A 23902-nucleotide genomic window follows, 5' to 3' on the forward strand; every position below is an offset into this window, starting at 1 on the left:
CATAAAACCCTCATAACAAGATTAGAAGGACTTTGAATAACAGACACCGCCCTACTATGGAACAAATCTTTCCTAACAAATGGAGCGGAAACCGTATGGCTGAAACCCTTCAAATCAAGCCCGAGCGATTCCACCTGTGGAGTACAACAAGGATCATCCTTATCCCCGCTACTATTCAACATCTACCTGTATCTACTTATCAGAATCATCAAAAGCCATGGACTCACCTGCTAAAACTACGCTGACGATACACAAATAATCTTCAAAATACAAGACACGGAAATAAACTCAATGCTAGAAAACTGCCTCTGCAATGTATTCTTCTGGATGAACTCCAACTCCCTCAAAATCAACCCAGGCAAAACTGAAATAATGATCGTCCCAAAAAATGGAGGAGAAAACCAATTCATCCCTTGGCCAAGGAAACTCGGGACAACCCCAGCACCCTCGCCGATTGTAGAAACCTGGGGCTTCTGATGGACTATAATGTCATGCTAGAGCCACAAGTAAACGCTCTCGACAAGAAATGCTTCTTCCTCCTGCAAGCGGCAAAGATAATCTTACCGTTCCTATCGTTCGCCAACAAAACAACCACCATCATCGCACTCGTCATGTCCAAGGTAGACTACGCCAATAGCCTATACCTAGGCATGCCTGAACGACTCCTAAAAAAACTACAACGCATTCAAAACGCGGCAGCCAGACTACTTCTGAAACTACCCCGAAGAGAACACACCGCACCAGCACTGAAAATACTACATTGGCTACCAATAAAACAACGAATAAAATTCAAAACAATGTGCATTACGCACAGAGCAGTACAAAACGAAGGCGCTGAGTTCCTAAGAGACAAACTGCGCCTACATCAACCAACAAGAACGCTCAGATCAAGCATGGACATCCGCCTGGAACCAAAGCCCTACAAAAAAAGAAAACTTGGAGGATCCTTCTCTCACCAACCCCCTAAAACCTGGAACGACCTTCCAAAGTACATACGTAACACAAGAAACCACCTATTATTCAGGAAATTACTCAAAACCTGGCTCTTCACGTCATAACTAGAAAGACTGGCCACAGAGGCACCGACATAACAAAACAAAAAAAAAACCTCAATGAACGTAGAGCGACCGCGATGCTCACCGATCAATCAATGGGAAAAGCCAAGGTAAACATCCCACAACATACTAAAGGACCGAACGGGAGACAGCCGCAATACGACCAAAGACAGTTAACATAGCAAACTAAGACAGAAAGAATAGAACGAATCATCAAGAGGACCATGACCTTAACTATTACCTTCCCCAACAGCCCTATGGAAAAAATACAGAGGGGGCAAGGAAGCACTGCACCACAGGCCCCAATGCAATGGGTGAGAACAGAATGTTCCATCACTACAAACTGTCCACCAATACAAAGCAGGAAGAACAATGCCCCACCACACAAAACTACAACTAAACAATAGTCCCAAGGATGTTCACCCCATGGAAACCAAAGAACCAGTCAGGACAGAAGGATGCAAACGTCTGAATACACAGGCTCACCAAGACGGATCCACCAGGACAACACATCAACACGACTCTGACCCAGAACCATTCAAAGCCTTAACCGACCCGGGTCGCACTAGATAACCTGAGAATAGTTATTACCCACCCAGTTCCACACCGGAAGATTAGGTTCAGATGCACCTACCAATCCAAACTATACTCAATAGGATACAGTTGGATCAGCGCAACATCACCAAAGCGAGTCGGCCCACGAGGAACGAGCAACATCCCAACCCACAGGTATACAACTGTAACGGAACCATAAGTACCTGAATCAGGATACAAACCCCACTAACCCAACCCTCAATCTTCTGCATACTTAAACCCACACAATACCACACAACCATTTCTCTCCCAGCAATCTGCACGCACTTTACCACACCACATCAACAACACATAAACTTCACCTACAGCACTCGAGGCCTTCGTCCGATCCGATACTAGCACCAAAGCCCAGCACTCGGTGTATACCGAGCTGAAGCTGCCAACAGCACACCACCTCTCCCACTCTCCTCCCCTCTTCCCGAGTAACCCTACCCATCCTTCCTGTTTGCAGATCCGCCAGAGCGCCTGGGGACCAATTCCATTGGTGACGGTGCGCTATACAAGTACCGATAACATAACATAACATCCCACCCCCTCCACATGCGCTTAAGGAATGGCCACACCTCTGGGAGAGCATGTGGCAGCCCCACACTTTGACATTTCTAGCCACTTGTACCGACTCACCAGGTCTAGGGAAGTCTTCTCAAGAATGTGCACGAGTTTCTCCACCTTGGTACGAGGGCAGAAGATGAAGTCATCGTCCACCCACAGGACGTATTTGGTGGTGACTTGAGAAATCGCAAGATTACGCCCAGCAAACCAACCCTAAAAGTAAAAGAGAGAACATTTAATGTTTAGGGCGGAGGGCTTTGACAAATAGAGACCCACCCATGACAAATAGAGACCCACCCATCATGAACATCACTGGCTCCTGGTTACATCATGTGCATTACAGCATTAGCTATGCACCAAGCACAACACACAAGCTGAAGACTACGTCCATCGACTTGGAATTGTAGCATTCTAAAGTGGGCACCCCAATCTGTAGGTAGGATAAGCAAGCCCTACCAAGGCAGCAGTGAGTAAGCCTGTCTGTGTTCCGGTATCTGGTATTACCCAAATTGTTCATTTACAATTGTTCGAATGAACAATTGACCGAATTTAAAGGGTCACAATTTTTCACAATTGACCGTATATATATATATATATATATATATATATATATATATATATATATATATATATATATATATATATTAAAGAAGAAAGTGGAAGACTTCTTGAAAAAATGGACAGATCTTGACATCCTGAATGATGACGATTAAAAATACCTGTACAATAAGTTCCCCACCATACCGACAATTTACTTTTTACCGAAGGTCCATAAACATCCATCTCGTCCCCCAGGTAGACCCATTGTTACCCTGAATGGAGCCTCCCTTGAAAACATGTCGAAATATGTGGACCAAACGCTGCTACCTTTAGTCTTCACTTTACCATCCTATTTACGGGACACAAAAGATTTTTTGAGTAGGATTGAAGGAGTAGCTTGGGAAAAAGACTTCATGTTTGCAACACTAGATGTGGTATCTCTTTATACCTCCATTGAACACCAGGATGGGAAGAGAGCATGCAAACATTTTTTAGACAGTAGATCTTTAAACTACCATACACACGGCGAAATGATTATGGAAATGATTGATCTATGTCTATGTAACAACATTTTTCTATTCGATAATGTCTGTTATAACCAGTTGAGAGGCACCGCGATGGGCATGAGCTTCGCTCCGTCATACGCAAATTTAACAATGGGTTGGTGGGAGAAGTTTACTGTATGGACAGAGGCTAATAGCCAGTACACCAATCAAGTAGTTCTTTGGCTAAGGTTCATAGATGATCTATTTATTCTCTGGAATGTCAAGGAAAAGGAGTGGCTCGACTTTGTAGAAATTCTGAATACAAACAACCTAAATTTGAAATTCACAGAGACACACAGCCGTGAGTCACTAATTTTCCTTGATGTATTGGTTAAAACAAACCAGAAAGAAATCAGTACAGAGCTTCATCGGAAACCCACTAGTTCTGACATGCCTCTATTTGCTAGCAGCAACCATCCAACTGCATTAAAATGGAGCATACCGTATGGAGAATTTGTTAGAATTCGGCGTAATTGTAGTGAACTTGAGTGCTTTGATAGAGAGTGCAAAATCACGGCCAACAATTTTGCTAATCAGAGATATCCGAAAGCAATTATTGATAGAGCTTACTCCAAAGCACGCGATCTAGATCGAACTGCCCTATTACTAACTAATCGAACGTCTGAAGAAGTGACAAAAACAGATGAGATAAGGCTTATTCTCACATACAGTACTAAAGCCAAGACAATAAGAAATATACTGCGCAAACATTGGCATGTTTTAAAATCCGATGAGACTCTACAACCATACCTTGCGGAACGAGCAAATATAACCTTCAGAAAATCAACCTCCATCAAAGATCTTCTTGTGAGTAGTTTTTTGCCCCCCAAAATAGAAAAGCTTGTTATCTCTTCATGGATAGGGAGCATGAATACAGGTTTCCATAAATGCACCAAGTGTAAAGCGTGCCAACATGCTTTAAACAAGAACAATTTTGTGCATCCTGTATTGGGCAACATTGTAGAAGTAAAATCAATGATCACATGCAACACAGAGTTTGTTGTATATGTACTGTCTTGTTCATGTGACCTTTGGTACGTGGGAAGTACCATAGGCAAATTGAAATTAAGAATTCTGCAACATATGCAAGCCATAAAGAATATTGATGCCTCCTATCCAATGGCAGTCCACTTTAGAGATGCCCATCAAAGTAAACTGGATTGCTTCAAGTTTTTTGGAATACACCAAGTGAAAGAGAATCCACGAGGGGGCAATCGAGAATTAGAACTCCGTCAGATGGAAACCAGGTTTATATTAGATCTAGCAACCAGAAAGCTTAAGGGACATAAATTAGATGAGTTGTATACTTTCCTCGGCACATAGAGTGTTTAAATACTGTACATTTTATAAATTTGGGAAATATTTTGCTAATTGTTGGAAAAATTGGAATGACTTGGATGCTGGGTTCCAAGAAAGAAGGGAATAATTGAAAAAATCCTATGAAAGTCGTTTTACTTGTTTTATTAGTTTATATGTGATTTCTTATCCGCCAAAAGTATAGAGTGTCCATGTAAAGTCCTAGATGTAAATATGATGAAATCTACTACCTTAAATATTTCCCCTTTTCAAGCTTTGGCCATTAATGTGTGAAAGAAGCATTAATAATGTGGCATCTATATATTTTAAGAAATAATGCACTATGCACTTTAGCTTCTATACACATTGACAACATTAAGGTTCTTATTGGTTTAACCTTATTCTCCACCCTTTTATCCAATCATGGGAGTGCATAAGAGTTGTTTGTGAGCAAATATTTTTGTAAATTGAAAAAGGAAAATTATAATAAGGATTTTTTCCCCGGGAAAGTACTACATATTTTTTCCATGCACTATGCACTTTACATATTTTTTTTAAAAATTAGTAAAGTAGTTTCTCCAATATATTCATTCCTGAAAATATATGGAATACACAAACGACTACATTATCACAAAATGCACACTAATGATGTTTTAAACTAATGGTGTAGTGAATACAAAAGTCATTACAAAATGGCCGAATGCTTTTAACAATGGAAAACATAGAATTTAATTATGGTAGAAAGTGAAAACGGACAAAGAAACTCAGTAGAACCATAGAGTTTTTTGCTTGTGTACCTGTATTTAATGGCTGGATGTATGTCTGTTTTTTTGTACGTGATCAAGCAACGGGAGCGTTGCGAAACGCGTTGTACCGTGGCGAATCTGTTTTTACCGATGCCTAAATAAAACTGGATATAAGAAATACATACGTTGTTGTGTGATGGGCTAACTTGAAGGAATTCTACGAATTGGCATACGGCTGTAACTTGGCGAGTGCCGTCTCACTTTGGAAGAAGTGCGATAACTTATTTTTCTTCGAATATATATATATAAAACCCATAAATATATATATATATATTTATGGGTTTTGGGGTTTGGCGTTGGGTGGGGGGTTCTGGGGGATTTCACTCCACATATATGTTAAATTTACCTTCACAATACGGTCAATTGTGAAAAGGTCAATTGTAATTCGAACAGTTGTAAAATTAACAATTTGTATACAACCCCGGTATCTAGTATCAGGGGTGGAAACGGAAACATTGACTCTGGAGCCTGCAACCAGTGAGGGGATGGTGTGAGTGAAGTGCGGGTGTGGGGGTGGAGTCCTGGCAGTCAAGTGACTCTAGTACGAGGCCCCTTTCTTCCACCCGAGCTAACAATATGTGTAAAATCAAAGCAGCACTTTGACAAGATGTGTTCCTACGCTAAGCTTTGTGATTCTGCTATGCTAGGTAAAGTGTATTAGTTATGGTGTGAAATGTATACCAATTTGCAATCTATCTATGACCTGTCCATTCTTATGCAGTGTTAGAGTATTTTGTTATATTTGTGTGGACCAAAGCACACATCCATACCAGTATCAGCGAGATCCAGTATAGAAAAACATTTTGAGGTGGACCTCGATTAATTTTGCAGTTTTGACAACCAATGTGAGTTTCACAATCAGGTGTGCTTCTTCATAGTCAAATATCTTTTACTAGTGTACACGGGCCAAAGTGTGTAAGGAAGGAATTTCCAGACTGTTAATGCATTATGTGGTGTATTTGATTGTTATTGGTTCTAATTCATGATAATGGAAAAAAAATAATCTTTTCACACAGTTGGACCACTATATGTTTCCTAAGGCAACAGCTCCCTCTAGCGGTGACAACAGGCAAAGCGGGCAGTCTCTACTGCGCATGACTGCATCAGACAAACATGCATCTGGCCTTTTATTATAGGATGATAGAACTGAAATCATAACTTTCAGTCAGTTTTGTGACGAGAGGACAGAACAATCTATATATCCATCAGCCACGTGGTGCCTTTCATGTGACTGCGACAATTAGAGTATGTGTCAAAGTATTCAAAGGTATGGCGCATCAAAATCAAATAAAAGGAGAACCTAACACAACTCTTCACTGGGATCTTTATCAAGGTCCATCAAAAGGGCTGGTTACATGTTTGGCAAGAGGCAACAGTAGCATCAAATAGAACTTCTCGACTTAACAGGACCAAAGGTAGATCCCACAAAATGTAATGTCTAAATTAAAAAATAGTAATAAAGAACGACTATCTTCTTAATAGCCATATACACAAGATACATGTATTTCATGATCACTGACAATAGTTTGCAAAGATCTCCGATTTGAAAGGTAGTCAGAAAGTTGTAGACTACTGAAAGACTGCAGTCAGCCTGAAGTCCAGAACTGTTCAACAATGCACACCTGCACATCCCGCCATGCTACAAGGACATACCACTAGTAGACATGAGCTATAGAATTGACGTGCAAGAGATGGAGAGGGATGGAATCTACACCCTCGATCCTGCACTGGTGGGGCATTCGGCCACTCCCTTCAGTCTTTGGACCCTCTGTGAGGTATATCGGGGCCAGGTTTAAACAATTAGGGAGGCCCAGTTCAAATGGTCACGATTGCATGTATCGTTATAACAGAGGCAAAGGGGCAGAGGATGGGGCAGGAATAAGACAATTGTTTGCAATGCACATTATTTTAATGTACAACACAAGAGCTGTGACTATATAGGAGTCAATTACTTTATGTCACGCACAGTGATATGATATGATATTTTATTTGTATCGCGTTCATACACTAGTGTTTCAGTGCATATTGCATCATGTCACTGGTAAGGTCATTAAACAAGTCTGCTGATTCTCAAATTGGGCCTCCAAGTTGTTAGTGGGCCGGTCGGTGAGAGCAAATGCTGTGCAGCCTGGCTTTCGCTACCAGTCAAGTGTCAGGTGTGCACCCAGCATTTAAATAGGTACTGTCTCCCAGAAGTCAGTGGTGGCTCGTGGGCTTGGGGGTGCTGACCTGCCAGTACCCAAACCCATCATGGAGGAGCTAGGCCAGTCCAGTGTAAACACAGGGTTCCCCCAGATTTTTTCTGCAGCTCTGGGAGCACTCCTGTGCTGTCTTAAACTGTCAAGGGAAACGTTGTTTCCCTTGACAGTTTCTGTTCCAAAGGGTGCGTGTCCAATGGACCATGCAAGGCCATGGGCTTTTGTTTTCCCCAGTCTTGCAAGACTCATTGGGGATACAGGCTGGGGAACTGCACTTTTGAATGTGAGCGAGGAAGCTCCAACCCTCCCCACACATTCAAATGGTCTCGGATGACAACTAGGGAGAGTCGGGCTCCTGTGTGAATATGCAGACACCAGAAAGGGCTCTTTGCTAACTGGTCATGTGGCAATGGAGCCAGAGGGCTTCCTTGTTTTTCAGGATGCCAGCGCATCGAGGGGAGAAGAGCCTGGATTGTGGCTGAAGGTAAGGAGAATGTATTATGTATGTATGCATGCATGCGTGTGTGAACGAATGAACGAGTGTATGATGCATAGGTTTGCAAGTGAATGCTGTGTGAATGAGTGAGTGAATGTTCCGTGGATGTGTGTGGTGGTGTGCGCTTGTGTGTTAGTGTGAGGACATGCACTGATTTGGGGGAGGAGTGATGGCCAGCATCAGTTTTTACTGGGCATCTTTGATAAGGCAAGTATGATAAGTGTTTTTACATGGCTAGACTGGCATTTTGGTGCAGTCAGTCAGGCCATTTCTTACTGTGGCATGACATTTTTTACTGGCCATCTATGATAAAAGCAAGCATTATGTCTTTTTACGTGTCTAGTCTGGAAATTTAGCGCAGACAATTTGGACATGTTTTCATATTGCGGCATGGCATTTTTAATGGAAAAGCCAAATGGAGTATGTTCTGACTCATGGGTACTGCCATGTTTTTGCAGAACCAGCATGAGCATGTTGCCATATCATATCATTACTGTCAGAGGCATTTCTAGGAGGAGGTTGGGTTGGCTATAGCCACAGATCTTTTGGTTCTAGCCCCAGATAGCAGCTCAGGGGCTACAACCAAAAGGCTAGCTAGCTCTGAGTCCCGACAGTCCCGACATTAGTATAGCCCCGGATCTTTTCCAGATCTAGACATACCCCTCATTACTGCCATTATGTGCAAAGGAATCATGAGTATGTTGTTATATGTGAATGTGACAGATATTGGTGCAGCCAGCATGAAAATGTATGGGCACAACCAGTGTTAAATTCATTTTATACTGCCATATAATGTGGCCAAAGGCACCTTAAAAATGCATTGGGAAATGCTCCTGTGCACTTTTGGTGGCTTGCATCTATTGGCGTATGTCATGAGTTACCTTACAAAACCAAGTGCAAACTGTCTGGCTTTCTACCCACATTTTCAATTAAAGTGTGCTGGAAAATGCTCTCGGAGGTGGGGAAGCCCTCAAAGCCCTCTTGTTTGGTTTAAGCTTCTTCGCTACTCTCAATCACTATGGCATATTTGTGGGAAATATTTATGCCCCTTCAATTAATAAATTCACCAGCCACCACTGTCTGCTGTTTCAGTGGACGATCCATTAGATCCTGGCCGGTGCCTGAACAGAGCAGACGATTAGAAGCTGGTGACAAGGGAGCATTTTTTAAAGTGCATGTCTCAGTGAATCAGGGCACAAGTACAAATGCACATGCAATACTCCTAAATTGCTCCACCCCAAATGATGCAATCCAGCTAAATGACCTGTCTTCCAACTTGCACTTGAAGTCTTATAGCTGACATAAAAACTATGGTTCATTCCTGATGGTGAGACTGCTCTAATTGAAGGAGGCGCTTTACAGTGACGGAGAATTCCCAAATGCGTCAGGGGACGTTCTCATGTTCACTCTGAATGGCTGAAAGAAGTTTTACTTCATGTTAATGTTAATGTTAATGTTAAAGGACATTTGTACCGCGCACTATCACCACCGTAGTGGTCCCTTGGCGCTCTGGCGGCTCTGAAAAGGAAGAGGGGGGGTTGAGTTAGTGGGAGGAAGCAGGAAAAATGCAATAGAGCAGTGATGTGCTGTTGGCAGCCTCAGCCCGGTGGGTCCGTTGGCCGGGCTTGGGGTGTTTGCGGCCGGTAGCCATGTACTGTTGTGCAAGGCTATGTGTGTTTTGTTTTGTTGTTGCAATGTAGTGAAGTTTGTGCGGTTTGTTATGCTGTAGGTTTTGGTTGTGTTTGGAGTTTGAGAGGTGTATGCAGAAAGGGAAGTTGTTAGTAGGGTTGGTTAGTTTGCATCTCTATCCTGAATTGAAGCGCTCGGCTTGCGTAGTCTCCCCTGTTGCGGCTCTGTCCTGATCTGGGTCTGACTGGCCTACAGGTTCCTTACTCCTCTGGCCCCCACCTCTAACATGCTCTCTCATGGCTCCCCTTATCATCCATTTAGACTCTAGTGGCCAGTGTATCTGTTAATGAGAACATCTTAGGTAGTGGGGGATTGTCAATGTCTCGATAATTCCACACCAACGTGGTACCTGGCGGTAATTAAATTGCGGTGCGGGCGAAAGAGTTGGTGGGGTTGTCTGGGTTAGTTGACTCAGTCTCCGTGTGTGGCGCCTGTGTTCCTGTCTATCCGATGACACCCGTCCAGCTGCCGTGGGCTTTACTCTCCCCGGTCCGGGATGTCCGTGTCTTATCGGTTTAGTTATCCTTTTTTACCAGTTTCGTTTTTCAGGTTTAGTCTGTGGTGTTGTAGAGCCAGGTTTTTAGTTATTTCCTGAATTTTAGGTGATCTTCAGTGTTTCTTATTTCCTTTGGGATGTTGTTCCAGGTTTTTGCATCTAAGTGGTAAAAGGAGGTGCCTCCAAGTTTTTTCTTGAGGTATGGTTTGAGCTCCAGGCGGATTTCGTTGCTCGATCGGAGGGGTCTTGTTGGTTTGTAGACTGTTATTTTCTTTTGTAGGAATTCTGCTCCTTGTACACTGATTGCCCTGCGCATTATGCACATTGTTTTGAAGGTGATGCGATGTTTAACTGGGAGCCAGTGTAGGGTTTTTAGGGCTGGAGTGATGCAATCTCTTCTGGATAGTTTGAGGAGTAGTCTTGCTGCTGCATTTTGGATCTGTTGCATTGTCTTCAGGAGGTATTCAGGTATTCCGAGGTAGAGGCTGTTTGCATAGTCTATTTTAGACATGACTAGGGCGACGATAGTGAGTGTTTTGTGCGCGAAGGAGAGGAAAGGTAGAATTCTTCTTGCCGTCCGGAGGAGGAAAAAGCATTTCTTCACTGTTGCATTTATTTGTGGCTCCAGGGTTAGGTTGTTGTCCATTAGGACTCCCAGATTTTTTACTACCTTCGATGGTGTTGGTGCGTTTCCCATTTCTGTAGGCCATGGGATGGTGGTTTTGTTCTCTTGGTCTTTGGATACGATCATGATTTCTGTCTTTCCTGGGTTGATTTTCAGGTTGTTGGCATCCATCCAGTCGAAGACTTCTTTTAGACAGTCGGTAAGGGATGAATGGTCGGCATCAGTGTCTTTGATTTTGTATATGATCTGAGTGTCATCTGCGTAGTTGTAACATGTAATGTTGTATTTTTTGAAGATTCTGATGACTGGAGTCTGGTAGATGTTGAGGTATAGTGGAGATAGTGAGGATCCTTGTGGTACTCCACAGTCGTTAACTCGTGGAGTGGATTTGAAAGGTTTTATCCATACTGTACTGAAAGTTATGAGATTTGGATCAAAATTACGTAAAATTACCTACTTGTCCAGTGGGGGGTCTGTAAATCTTACCACAGGGAAGTAAATGGGATTAGGAAACCTATCCACAGTCCCTCGGGCGGCCGGGAAAACCTGCTGAATGATCCATTGTATCAGCTGCTCAGCTATTTCTGCCTGACAGTATGGCAGATTACTGGACATACATCCCTGGAGCTCAGTGGTGTGCCACAGGGTGCCCCTCCCACCCACCAAAAAGATAGCTTCAGTGGCCCCCTACCCACAACTTCCGGGGCACCAGAGGTCCAGGGATGAAAATCGGTTTCTTAACCATCAATCAGCCCCACACCTCCAGTACACCAGAAGGGACCCAAACAGATTGGAAACACAAGCAAATTATAAACCTCCTTGTCCAATTTTTGGTAACGTGAATGGAACAGCAGACTTATCTCCACAAGTTTGTGGATTGCTGGTTAGTTGCAACACAGCGAAAATACCATTATTACTCGATGGTAAAAGGGTGTGTCTAGTGAAGATAGTATACAAATACATACTTTATTATTATCACAACAGACAGTTCTAGCACACTACAAAATACAACCCACCCTGTAAAGGAATGCAGAGGACAGACAGTGAAACGGGATGCTCTCTGAATACTGGCAGTAGGGTAGATGGTAAAATAATGATTCACAATAGTTCAAGAATACTTGGTTTCAACACAAAGGGAGCATTGGGTCATAAAACATCATTAGGGTCTTTCGTAGAAGGACCAGGAGGACAGAACCACAATGTACATTGTGCTTATATTATTATAAATATATAATTGTTTATTTATAACACGCTTAATAACCAGAGGTTTCAAAGGGCTGACTCAGAGATCGAAACTGTGTTTCTCTGCATCGTCTTGCTTCCAAGGTGAGCGCGTTGTCCCTGAGCTATCCTCCCCAGAAAGTAAAAGTACTTGGTGCTCGACAGGGTCGAGTCAGTTTCAGGGTGAGTTCAAGATGGGAGACAGCTGCGGGTATCAGGCGGCAGGTATTTCGGTCAGCGAGGCTGGACAAATGGCTGGAGATTGTCCTACACAGCGGCTCAGGGTCAGGAATCATTGTGTCAGTGCTGGTTGGTGGGTCTGAAGCACTGATCGAGGTGTCTCGGATGGTGTTAGTGAATGCGGCATGACAACAGTCAGAGGTGCAGTCGGTTGCAACTCGAGGGGCCCGACTGGCTCGAAAATGTCCTTTAAAGTGGATGCTGGTTGATGCTTGTTGATGCACTTCTCCTAGCTTCTTCACTGGGCTTGTGTCATCCTTTAAGGTGGACAGGCCGAAGCTGAGGATAGTGTTGCAGGAAGCAGACTTGTCCTTGATTTGGTTCATTGACTCTCTGGCACTTCCCACCTCGGAAGCTTGCTTGCAGAGCTTAGCAGGGCATGCTGTGTGCTTGCTGGGTCCCGGTTCTGGAGCTGCTGTAGGGTCCTCTGGTTCCAGTATCTCCCTCTGCTCCCTGGGAGATGTTTAGGGGAGGGATCATGCTTCCCTCTTTGATATCTTGGCCTCCCTTCAATCGCGGAAGCTGTAAGGCAGACTGCACCTTCAGCCAGGGTCTAAATCAGTTCTTCTTGTTACTCCTTGCAAACTCTTTAGATGATCTGCCAAAATAGGGCATTAACCCTCTTTTAAAGCCAAATGGGCCTCAATGATTGGTGTAGGCTAAGCCTACCTTAATAAACCAATCATGGATCTCCACCAACAATCTCCTGTATGCGCGAGCTCATAACCAGACTGCTTTGCAACAGAAAAGTTAAATGGGTGAAAAAATGTAATACTAAGTCCCACCCGTCTTCCTGTCTGTGGTGGATCAAAGGGTCTCTCTAGTAAATTGAGATCTCTATGGTTCCTGATTAAAGCGGCAGGTCTCCCTTGAAGCTGCGATGGGACTAGATTTTGGACTCTGACAAACTACATACTTCTGAATGGGGTCCCCCTGTGGGGATGGCTACTGTAAATACATAGTTCCAGACAGGAGAGGTCATTGCCTTTGATACTGAGAGGTGGGAGCTGCTTCAGGTTGACACAGTGCATATCAAAGGTTGTTGGGGTATTCCTGTCCTTTGTTAAACCTGCAACCAGGACTCCCATGGGCCTGCTTGAATTAACTCTGATTAGTGTGAGAGGCTTCCACTTACAGCTAACAAAGAAAAGGAAGGATCCATGGAGTCTTTGTTAGTTAGTTAGGCTGGCCATGGCAGGAGGATGGTTTTGCCTTCCCATTTCTGAGATGACTTGATGTACTCCTAGCTGTAATATTCCAACTAAATATGACAGGGGGGGAGGTTGGCACCTGTAGGCTGTGTCCACCCAGATTACACAGGTCTATGAGTATGTCATGCAGTGAGCACAGGTAAATGTGTGCAGATTAGCCCCACACATTTTCCGGAGGTTGATCTACCAATTTCATTTAAAAATCTAAAAAAGCCCAGACAAGCGCACACCCACCGTGTGAATAGTCGGATTCCTCACAGACCTCCTGGCATTTCCTTTCAAAATGTTGCTTCTCCTCACTACCATTATGCCACGGGCTCAGCTCCCCACCGTAACATGTCATCGATGGATGCAGCTCATCCCTCAAAACATGATTGTTCATCTCATGGACTTCGACCGAACCCCCTGCAATAAAATCTGCCTCTTGTGCTCAATTGGATTCCTCTTCTACTGCTTGGCCAGTGCCTGTGATATATCCTCCCACTCAAGACCATGTGACAACAAGTGCCTTTCAGCAAGATTATGGATTCACCCTGAACTCCCTGAAGAGAACATTTGGAGCTCTGAAATGATTCTGGGGGAACTCTTCCCTCCTCCAGGATAAAGTGGGAGCATCATTTGAGAGTGGTAAGCAGTACCAATGGGTTCCCCTGGTGACTCCTTGGTGACCCCAAAAGGCACAGGAGTATCACTGTACAAATGAAAGTAAAGTGGGCTCTGAGGAGAGCCATGTATACTTTTGACAGTTCCCACCTTTGTCCCACCCTCTACCTTCAGTAGCTTTCTATTCGATGCTGATGGGTGCAATTAGGGGAGGGACGCAGGGTGGGACCTCTCCCCCCCACAGGTACTGTCAGCAGGATTTTGCTGACGCATTGTGCTCGGGGAGAGGAGAGGCTGGTAAAGGCAGAGAAGATGAAGTTCTCTGGCTCGCTGGTGGTGATGAGCCACGGCCGCACCGCACCAGGTGCATGACGCATGAATGGCAAATAAATGTGTTTGGGGTGTGGTGTGTGCTGGCAGGCAGTGAGTTGTGGGCAAGGTGGACAAGGTGGGTGCATGGGCTGAGACTGCCCCCGCACCATGGCTGATGAGGCAGCATATGCATGTGAGCGGCAGTATTGTACATGTCCTGTCTGTGCGGTACACATGAAGAATCACACAGCATTGGATGGTAACATCGTAGCATTTGAGGCTGCCCTTGGCATTTGATGTGGAAACTGGACATGTGAGGCTGGACCTTGAATGTGAGGACTGCACTGTATATTTGAGGCATTCGCTCCCATTTGAGGACACTAAATCATGTGTGTGTGAACTTAACATATGATGGCAGTGACTGGTGAAAGTGAGGTTGCTGGAGCTTACATAGGGTGACTCTACACTGCACATGAGGCATTACTGGGATTGGATGGCAGTTTCAGGCTTTTGAAGCTCTACTTGGCATATGATTGATTTGAGATACTGATTGAATGATTGAGTTGAGGTAATTATCACTCGCATTACGTTAAACGTACCGGGCAGCGAGAAATGTAACTGTACACAGCTGAAGACAAAAGGCTAAACAAATATGCTCATCACAGACAGAAAGAGAGACCAGACACTTATGTAAATAGAAAGGTCTTCAGTAAGGGATTCAGATTGAGGATATGGAAAGGTAGGGAGTTCCATAGGCATGGAGAGGCCACCGAGAACCATCTTTCCGTATCTGCAGAGCACACAGAATGCTGGATTTAGTATATTATGACTATAAATGGTGTGTGAGGCTTTACATGAATGCAGATACCCTGGCCTATATTGATTGTTCTGGGTCATACCATAAACACACTCAAGGCATATCAAGGCAGAATCCAGTCGAAATATGGTTGGCAACTAAAATAGTCTTGTATCGCCTTTAGTTAATGTTTCTTATTTTCCGATTCATTAACTTACTTACGTTTGCTAGCAAGTGACATCCCTTTTCATACTCAAAAGTCATGTGAAGTCACTTCCTGTAATGGCATTGAGAATGTGTTTTGTTTGAACACTTATGGGTGATGGCGGCATGATTTTGAATTCATCTTAATCTCTGGAATTGCCGTGGACAACTCTCCAGACCATCTTTTTTCAGCCTGCCATGCTCTTATGGAAAGAGAAAGACCATATGCAAATCATGCTTACACCTCATGATGATCTGGAGTGTTGCCCAGAGCAAATCCAGATGTTATGATTCATTCAAAACCTTTCAGTCATCACCTTTTTCTATTTTGCCTAAACTACACCTCACTGACAATGGCCAATGAACCTGAAACATGTCTGGGTTGCTTGTGGTTTTCTGCAGAAGGAGTGTGACCTAGACATTTGGGCTGGACTGCCCCTTTTCGGGTAGGACCAAGCCTGTTTTTCATACGGTCTTTACTTTTTGTACCAGCATTGCACGCTGAAAAACAATGGTCTGGAGGGTTGCCCATACCAATGTCAGAGGCTATGATTCATTCAAAACCTTCCACCAATCACCTTCTTGTTTAATTGAGCATGGAATGCCAATTCAGCTACCTTTGGCATTTTCATGAATTGACAACCAAGGCATGTCCCACCTCCAGTTTTCAGAGCATTTGTGCACCAATTAAAAAGGTACATTACTGCACCAGAATCTTCAAAGTTCAAAGCAAAGGGCACCACACAGAGCTCTTCAGGGTCGCATGAGACTTCCTAAAACCTTCAACTTCCGACACTGTCTAATGCTTTATCCAACAACTCAGTCACATTCTTGAACTTGACCAATGATCTGACCATTTGTCTAAATATCTCTAGTAGCATTGCCCTCACTTCAGCACAAACCCACATCATCTCTGCAGGTTACCTCTACCCCACCAAGCGCCCCGATGTCTACAGGTGTTCTGCCCTCTTCTCTCATCAATTTGATTCTCTCGCAGTAGTTGCTAGTGACATTTTTACCTGGAGGCGTATACATATTTGTCACTGATATGTGTTAATGACTGAGAATAGTGAGGGAGCCCAAACAAATCAAGGGATATTACAAGCTAAAAATAGAAGCAAAGTCACAAACAATACATGGTTGCATTTTCCTATTCCTTTTCATGATGCCTGTGCCCACAATTGATGCCTGCATTACCACTGCAAAACACACACCATGACACCTGTGCCTACATTATACATGCCAGCATTGCCACTGTAAAACACATTCACAATGCATGTGTACATAATTTATGCTAGTATTGAGCTATACTAAAAAGACATTCACATGCTGCCTGTGTCAATAAAGGTAGTATGTCCACTGTAAGAAGACATGTTCATCTTGACTGTGCCAATACATTCCAGCAATGAAATGTATGAATATGTTCATTTTGGCTGTGTATAATAAGGTCAGTATTTCAACTGTGGGGAGACATTTTCATGATGGCTGTGCCCATATATGCCAATATTGAAACTATAAGAAGACGCTCATGTCAAGTGTTCCTAATAATTCCAGTTTTGCCACCTTAAGACTTATTCATTTGGAGTGTGCCAATATAGGCCAATATGCCAACATTCCCACAGTAAAGTAAGAACGCACTCATGTCTCTTTTGTCCTTGCTGGCTGTGCCAATATATGCCAGTATTGTCACAGAAAGAGCACACTCATGTTAAATGTGCCCATTAATGGCAGTATTGCCACCACTGTAAGAAGATATGTTCATGGTGGGTGTGCAAATGATGCCAGTACTGCCACAGTAAGAAGACAAAGACATGTTCATACTGACTGTGCTTATATATGCCGATAGTGCCCTTTAAAGGTATTATTGTAGCCACTGATCCAAGTAAACCAGGATTTCCATTTGAAATCCAGTTACTGGGGGGCCTAGTCTCTTCTCCCCCATGTATTCCCTTCATCAACCACTCCTACACACATGCATACTCACAAATAGATGCAGATGCACACACATACACAACCATGCACATATGTACATTCTTACACACAAAAGCTCACACAGACAGACACATCAATGCATTTTATTTATTTGTTATATACAGGAGGAACAATGATCTTTTGATCACAAAAGAATGTGCAATAACTAAGAAATCAGATTTGACAAGAAGCAGTGAGCTTCTTACAATGGAGTGAGTTTGAGGGACATTCTGACTAGGTTGTGCAGGGGAGTAAATGGAACATTTACTGGGCACAATAGATAAGTGGACATATGCAAATCTGAGGGGCTGTAAGGCCACTAGAACCGTGCCTAATCGAAGTAAAGTCAATTATACATGGCTGCTACTTCAGGGTAGATAGCATTCAGCCAAATGCTAACCAACGTGTCTGATCCTAAAGAAACAGGTCTACCCCAAAAAAGGGGTGCATGAAAATACAATAATGACTATTAACATTGCATTTTATTGTGTTTATATTCGATGCACAAGTTATTGTATCAGGAAATGTGTAGTCAAAAGTAATGTTAGTATTAATGTGAAGTTACAAAAAGAATTAACAACTGTATGGCCATCAGTTTTGTCCTGTGGGCTATCTCCTATGGGCTTTTTAAAGGCAATATTCCAAACGGTTGTGTTGAGTTTTTTCGAAACTCAAAATAAACCAATGCAAATTAAGGCTACAGATATGCCATAATTGTTTGAACACAACGTTAACATATGCCGTGAGGCACAAAGTTAACATTCAATAGGGAAACCCTTCTACGTGGTATGTTGGGTTTGGTCTGAATTGTTATAATTAAACAAGTATCGCAAGCCGCTTGTCCTCATCAGTCTGTGTGTGTGTCAAAATTGCTTCTCTTCACGCTCCCAGTCAGCCTACTATTAGGCTCATTTAAGCATGCCCCCACCACGGGTCAACTTGTATGATATTCCCAATATATGATAATACAAAGATCAAATGTTATTAAGCTCTCATTGTGCAAATTATTAGACTCATACGAACCTTTCGCTGTATCGGCACAGCACACTGATTAGTTTCAGTCCGCAATGATAGATATCTTATGTGCCTATTTCGTCAGACTCCCATTAAGCCTATAAGTAGGCTCGATCAGACATGCCACTGCATTTTCACAGTAGATTCGTAGCAGTGGTTATTTTCCCTGAGCCCAAATAAGCCTGATATTAAGCGATTCTTGGCCGTGTTGGGCACTCCTGCACGACAGCTAGGACATACATAGATTAAGCACAACCACCATTGGACATTTGTAAGTGCAGGTAGGCGAGACGGCCTGCTGTGCTTGGGATGTGACCATGATGGGTGAAGTTCTAGAGTGGAGGCAGAGGAAGTGAGGATATAGGCAGGTTAGAGGTGAGGGGAAAATGTCAGCAAGTAGGCAGATGATAGGTAGGTTAAGAGGGTAGCTCAGAGGTGAGGGGGTAGGCTTTTAGTTTGGTTTTAAACAAATCTATGTGGACTGTTTCTTGGATGTCCGGGAGAAGAGAATTCCATGGAACTGGAGCTAGAAGAGAGAAAGAGTGGATGCGAGAGGAAGCACACGGAGGGCGAGGAGCCACAAGGGTAGTGAAGAAGGTTGTGCAGAGATTACGAGATGGCTTTTAGAGTTGGAAAGAGGATAGATACAGTGGTGCCTTACTGTGGATAGATTTGTGAACCAGGTGCTATAAGAGAGTCCTGGTAGCGAAGTTAATGATCTTGGCGAGAGGACAGAAAGTATAGTTGGAGAGATTAAATAGGATGCTGGCACAGTAGTCAAGTTTAGAGAAGACAAGAGTGGTTGAGATGCTTTGCAGTGTTGAAAAGGAGGAGGTGCCTTATTTTCCTAATATTTAGGAGGTTCAGGCAAGCTGCTGTTCCGGGTTTGGAGATGAATGTAGAGAAGGTGTGAGAAGGGTCATAGATGACGCTGAAGTTTCTAGCTGAAGAAGAGTAAGGGAGTGGGTCAGATGGGAACTGGATAGGCAGTGGTGAGAGATAGCATTTGGCAGGAAAGAAGAGCACCTCTATTTTGGTAGAGTTTAACATCTGAGCGTGCGCAAAGTCATCCAATATTTAATAACAAAGAGACAGTTGGACATTTTGATAGAGAGATCAGAGGAGAGTTCAGGAAAAGAGAAGACGATTTGGGTGTTATCCATGAACAGTAGGCATGAGAACCCAAAGGAGGAGATTAGTGCCCTAAGAGCAGAAGTACAGTGTAAAAAGGAGCAGAACCAAGACAGAGCATTGTGGAACACGAACAGTTAGAGGAGTGAGTTGAGAGGTGTTGTTGCTTCAGGAGATGAAGAACTGGTGAGGTGCAAGGCAGGATTCAATCCAGGCAAGGGCTTGATCATGAATCCCAAGAAGAAAGAGGTTATTAAGGAGAACAGAGTGATCAAAAGTGTCAAATGCAGCAGACAGGTCAAGGAGAATTGGGATAGAGGATAAGTTAGAGTGCTTAGCAGAGGCAATGAAGTTGGACACATTCATGAGTGCAGTTTCTGTGGAGTGACAGGAGCGAAAACCTACTTGTCCCGAAGGTTGTGGATGTCTTAGAAATTGGTTAGACGGTTGAACACAACCCTTTTCTAGCACTTTAGGGTAGTGCAGAATGAGACACACATGGTGAAAGTTAGCGGGTAGGTTTGGGTCAGCCCCTTGCTTTTTTAGGAGGGAGATGACAGTGGTTGTTTTGAAAACAGAGGAAAAGCATGAAGAGTAGAAGGACAGGCTGAAGAGTTCAGCAAAGTGAGAGGCCACTAATGGGGCAAAAGCCTTGACTAGTTGAGGGGCAAGAGGGTCTGCTGGGGCAAAAGAGGTGTTAGTCTTCATCAGTATAGATAGCACTTCTTCAGTATTAGTGTGACTTAAGTGTGAGATAGAGGGATGATGGTAGAATAGGTGAAGTGTAAAATGTCGGAGAATGGAGTGTGAGGAAAGTCAGGAGAGAGCCTCTAATTTTGGAAAGTTTTGGAAATGTATGGACAAAATATGTTTTTGCTTATATTTTCTTGACAAATGGCATTGCACCCAGTCCCTCAGTTCTGCTCATCTTTTTTCCATTATGCGGTCAGCAACAGGAAGCGGGGAGAACATCTCAGTGAACTTTCCTCCCTGAATCCTGACTTCACAGGGCTCATAGGACGACATAAACAGAGCATCCAAATAGGCACCCTAAACGGGCTGTGCTCCCTTGCTCATTTTACTGCCTCTAGTGCAGCGACCTTGCAATCCTCCACCTCGGACAACATCCCAAATGTGGGCCTGCAGGGTCTCTGTCCCTGTAGGGAGTAGGGAGTAGGGATCTAGTCTGCACGCACAGCATTCCTGGCAAGGAGCACTGTGCATGACAGAAGAAAAGAGTGCTGGGGGGTAATGGGAGGGGCTTCGCTCCAACACCCATTTAAGCGCCAGTCATGGCTGCTCTCTGTTCACCAAATGTGGGGCCTCTGGATCACCACTTGACATTTCCCCAGTAGGAATTTTCACAACTCCCCTGCATGCAGTCTCCCACCACTGCACAATGCGATCAATGTGCCCATCTCCACTGGAAGAACTGTCTGGTTTCTCACTTTTGCTGAAACCGGGTCTTGAGCACACAGATCTTGCCAACTACAGGCCTATATGAAGCCGCTCCTTCAGTCTCGCATTGAGTACAATTTGATTCTCAGCCCGTAAGGCAGGGTCTAACCTGGCACGGACACTGAGTCAGCCCTTGTCTCTGTGCTGAACGGCGTTTGCATAACTGCAGATGACGATGGCACCAATGTTCTAATTCTCCTAGATTTATCATCTGCTTCTGACACCACTGATCTCAGATACTTACGAATCCTCTTGCATTGGTAGCTGGCCACCAGGAATCCATAGTTTGCCTCATTCTCGAAAAATTGAACCCACCAGGTCCTTCTCTCCTCTTTCTTCTCTGCCTCTTTCCCCATATGTTTGGTGCCACACAAGACTCTACCTCATCTGCTGCCCTTCCTTCTATCTCAGCAACATACTCGCCCCACATCCACCACTCTTACAAGGCCACATGTAGTATGGCAACCATTTTTTCCAGAAAGGAGCTATATAAGACCACTTACCTTATCCCCCCGCATCCCCATCCCTACCTCTATCCATTGATTCAATGGCTATAGGTATGCAGATGACCATTGCAACCAGCTGTGGCTGCGTAGGAAATGTAACTAAATATGCACTTCCCTCACCTCATGATTCCAGCCAGTAAAGTGCTGGGACTGCACCAACTGGCTGACAATGGCTATGCAGTGATTTTGACAAATGCAAAACGACGAATTGCATTTTTAACGCAGAAAAAACGCCTAAAACAAAATCAAACATTTTTTAAAACTATATATATATATATATATATATATATATATATATATATATATGTGGTTGGGAATGGGAATAGCAGTTTTGGGATGGGGAAAAGTATTTTAAAAAAAGGGGGGCTTGGGAGGGGACGTTTTTTCTTCGTTAAAAATTAATTTGTTGTTTTGTTAAAATCGCACGTAACTCTGAAAATGAACCATTCTAAAAACAGACCACGCTACTTGTGCAAAGTTCCCGTCTCGAGTCATGCCCTGTGCTCGTGCCCAAGTCATGACACATAGATTTTCGATTCCTCATTGGTCATGGTCTCTCCCACACACATCACAAGTGGCCGCTGACTTTTATTTCCTGCTTTTTGAAACTCGAGCTACCTTTCTCTCTGTATATTCTACTTAATCTCCTTTCAGGACAGAGTAACAGCAGTAAATGTTTTCATTCATTACCAAATTTATGACGGCATCGGCCCCTGTTTGGGTCTCCAATGTGGCCACAATCATTGACTCCAGCATGCCCAGAATGCTTCGGCTAGACTCCCCCACCAACGCTATGGAAGAAATCTCTCCGACCTCAGTAGCGAAAAATCCCAGGCAAGGCAGCTGCACTGTACACAAAGCTCTAGATGGACTAGGACCCTAATTGCTGAACTGCACATTCGCTGGCCGTTCTTCCAGTAGGAAGCTTGCACTCCAGGCTCATCAGCACCCCAAAGACCAGAAAGCCTAACTTTGGCGCATTCATTTCGAACCCAGTTCTGATCTGATTATGCCACAAACTCAACCACCTGAAATCCAGGAAGGATCAGAAGACTTCGTTCTTCCATCACTAACTCCCTCTCAGTGTCCTTTACTTTGAAATTTGCCAGTCATTTTGCACTCACCTTCCGAGGCCACTTTTAGCATGCACCAAGCTACAAGTATTAAGATAAACAAACAAATAAAAAGAAACCATGTTTCCAGACTAGCCTGTAAAGCTAAGGATCAGACACAGATCACAGCTGTGTCTCTGCTGTATCTTTTGAACCACTTGCTAGACTATTACAGCGGAAACTCCAGGATAAAGGCAAGCAAGATGTGATGGTGACCCATACTCTATCTTCCTGGATTAAGGTAGGCAAGCTGTGAGGGTGACCCATACTCTATCTTCCTGGATAAAGGTAGGCAAGCTGTGAGGGTGACCCATACTCTATCTTTCTGGATAAAGGTAGGCAAGCTGTGAGGGTGACCCATACTCTATCTTTCTGGATAAAGGTAGGCAAGCTGTGAGGGTGACCCATACTCTATCTTCCTGGATAAAGGTAGGCAAGCTGTGAGGGTGACCCATATTCTATCTTCCTGGATAAAGGCAGGCAAACTGTGAGGGTGACCCATACTCTATCTTCCTGGATAAAGGTAGGCAAGCTGTGAGGGTGACCCATACTCTATCTTCCTGGATAAAGGTAGGCAAGCTGTGAGGGTGACCCATACTCTATCTTCCTGGATAAAGGTAGGCAAGCTGTGAGGGTGACCCATATTCTATCTTCCTGGATAAAGGCAGGCAAACTGTGAGGGTGACCCATACTCTATTGTTGCATGCAGAAGATATGCAGTTTATGAACCCCCATCAAATTTATCAAATTATTGTAGAGGTGGAAAATGCTATATCTGGTCTGATAATATGGCCTACAATGTTGTGCTTATTTCCAATTATGCCTGTATTTGTTTTCTATTTGTGTTTGTATTTTTATTTGCATTTGTATTTATTTTATTTGTATAGCGTGCCTGGCCCGGGGGCATCTGGCCACATTTCTTGAGGAGCTACATCAGTTACATATTTTACATGGGCAGATACATAAATAAACATAGCAGACACTACTTCATATATTACAGAGCAGTTGCAAAAAACAACAGTTACAAATATTGTGTGAATCAAAGGGTGAGGTTTACAGCAGATTGGGTAGGGAGCTAGGTGGTAAACTAGAATGGTGAGTCGGGACTGGTTTACAAGCATGATGCAGCCTGGTCCTGATTGGTGAGCCATAGTTTAACTTTGTTCTTAAAGGAGCAGTAGGAGGGTTCAGATCTAAGTATGGAGGGTAGTGTGTTCCAGAGTTTAGCTGC

The 23902-nt window shown here is 43.7% G+C and overlaps 1 protein-coding gene across 4 annotated transcripts in view; it reads right to left on the reverse strand.

Moving 5' to 3' along the window:
* Window positions 1-23902, reverse strand: part of B4GALNT1 (beta-1,4-N-acetyl-galactosaminyltransferase 1) — a 654742-nt gene that overhangs the window by 82092 nt on the left and 548748 nt on the right. For all 4 annotated transcript variants that reach the window (XM_069653609.1, XM_069653610.1, XM_069653612.1 and 1 more), the window contains one exon: window positions 2274-2414. In XM_069653609.1, the coding sequence (XP_069509710.1) occupies window positions 2274-2414 (141 nt within the window). The remainder of the gene's footprint in view (window positions 1-2273; window positions 2415-23902) is intronic.

The sequence above is a fragment of the Ambystoma mexicanum genome, chromosome 3q (assembly GCF_040938575.1).
Source record: "Ambystoma mexicanum isolate Mex_15411 chromosome 3q, UKY_AmexF1_1, whole genome shotgun sequence".
Classification (NCBI taxonomy): domain Eukaryota; kingdom Metazoa; phylum Chordata; class Amphibia; order Caudata; family Ambystomatidae; genus Ambystoma; species Ambystoma mexicanum.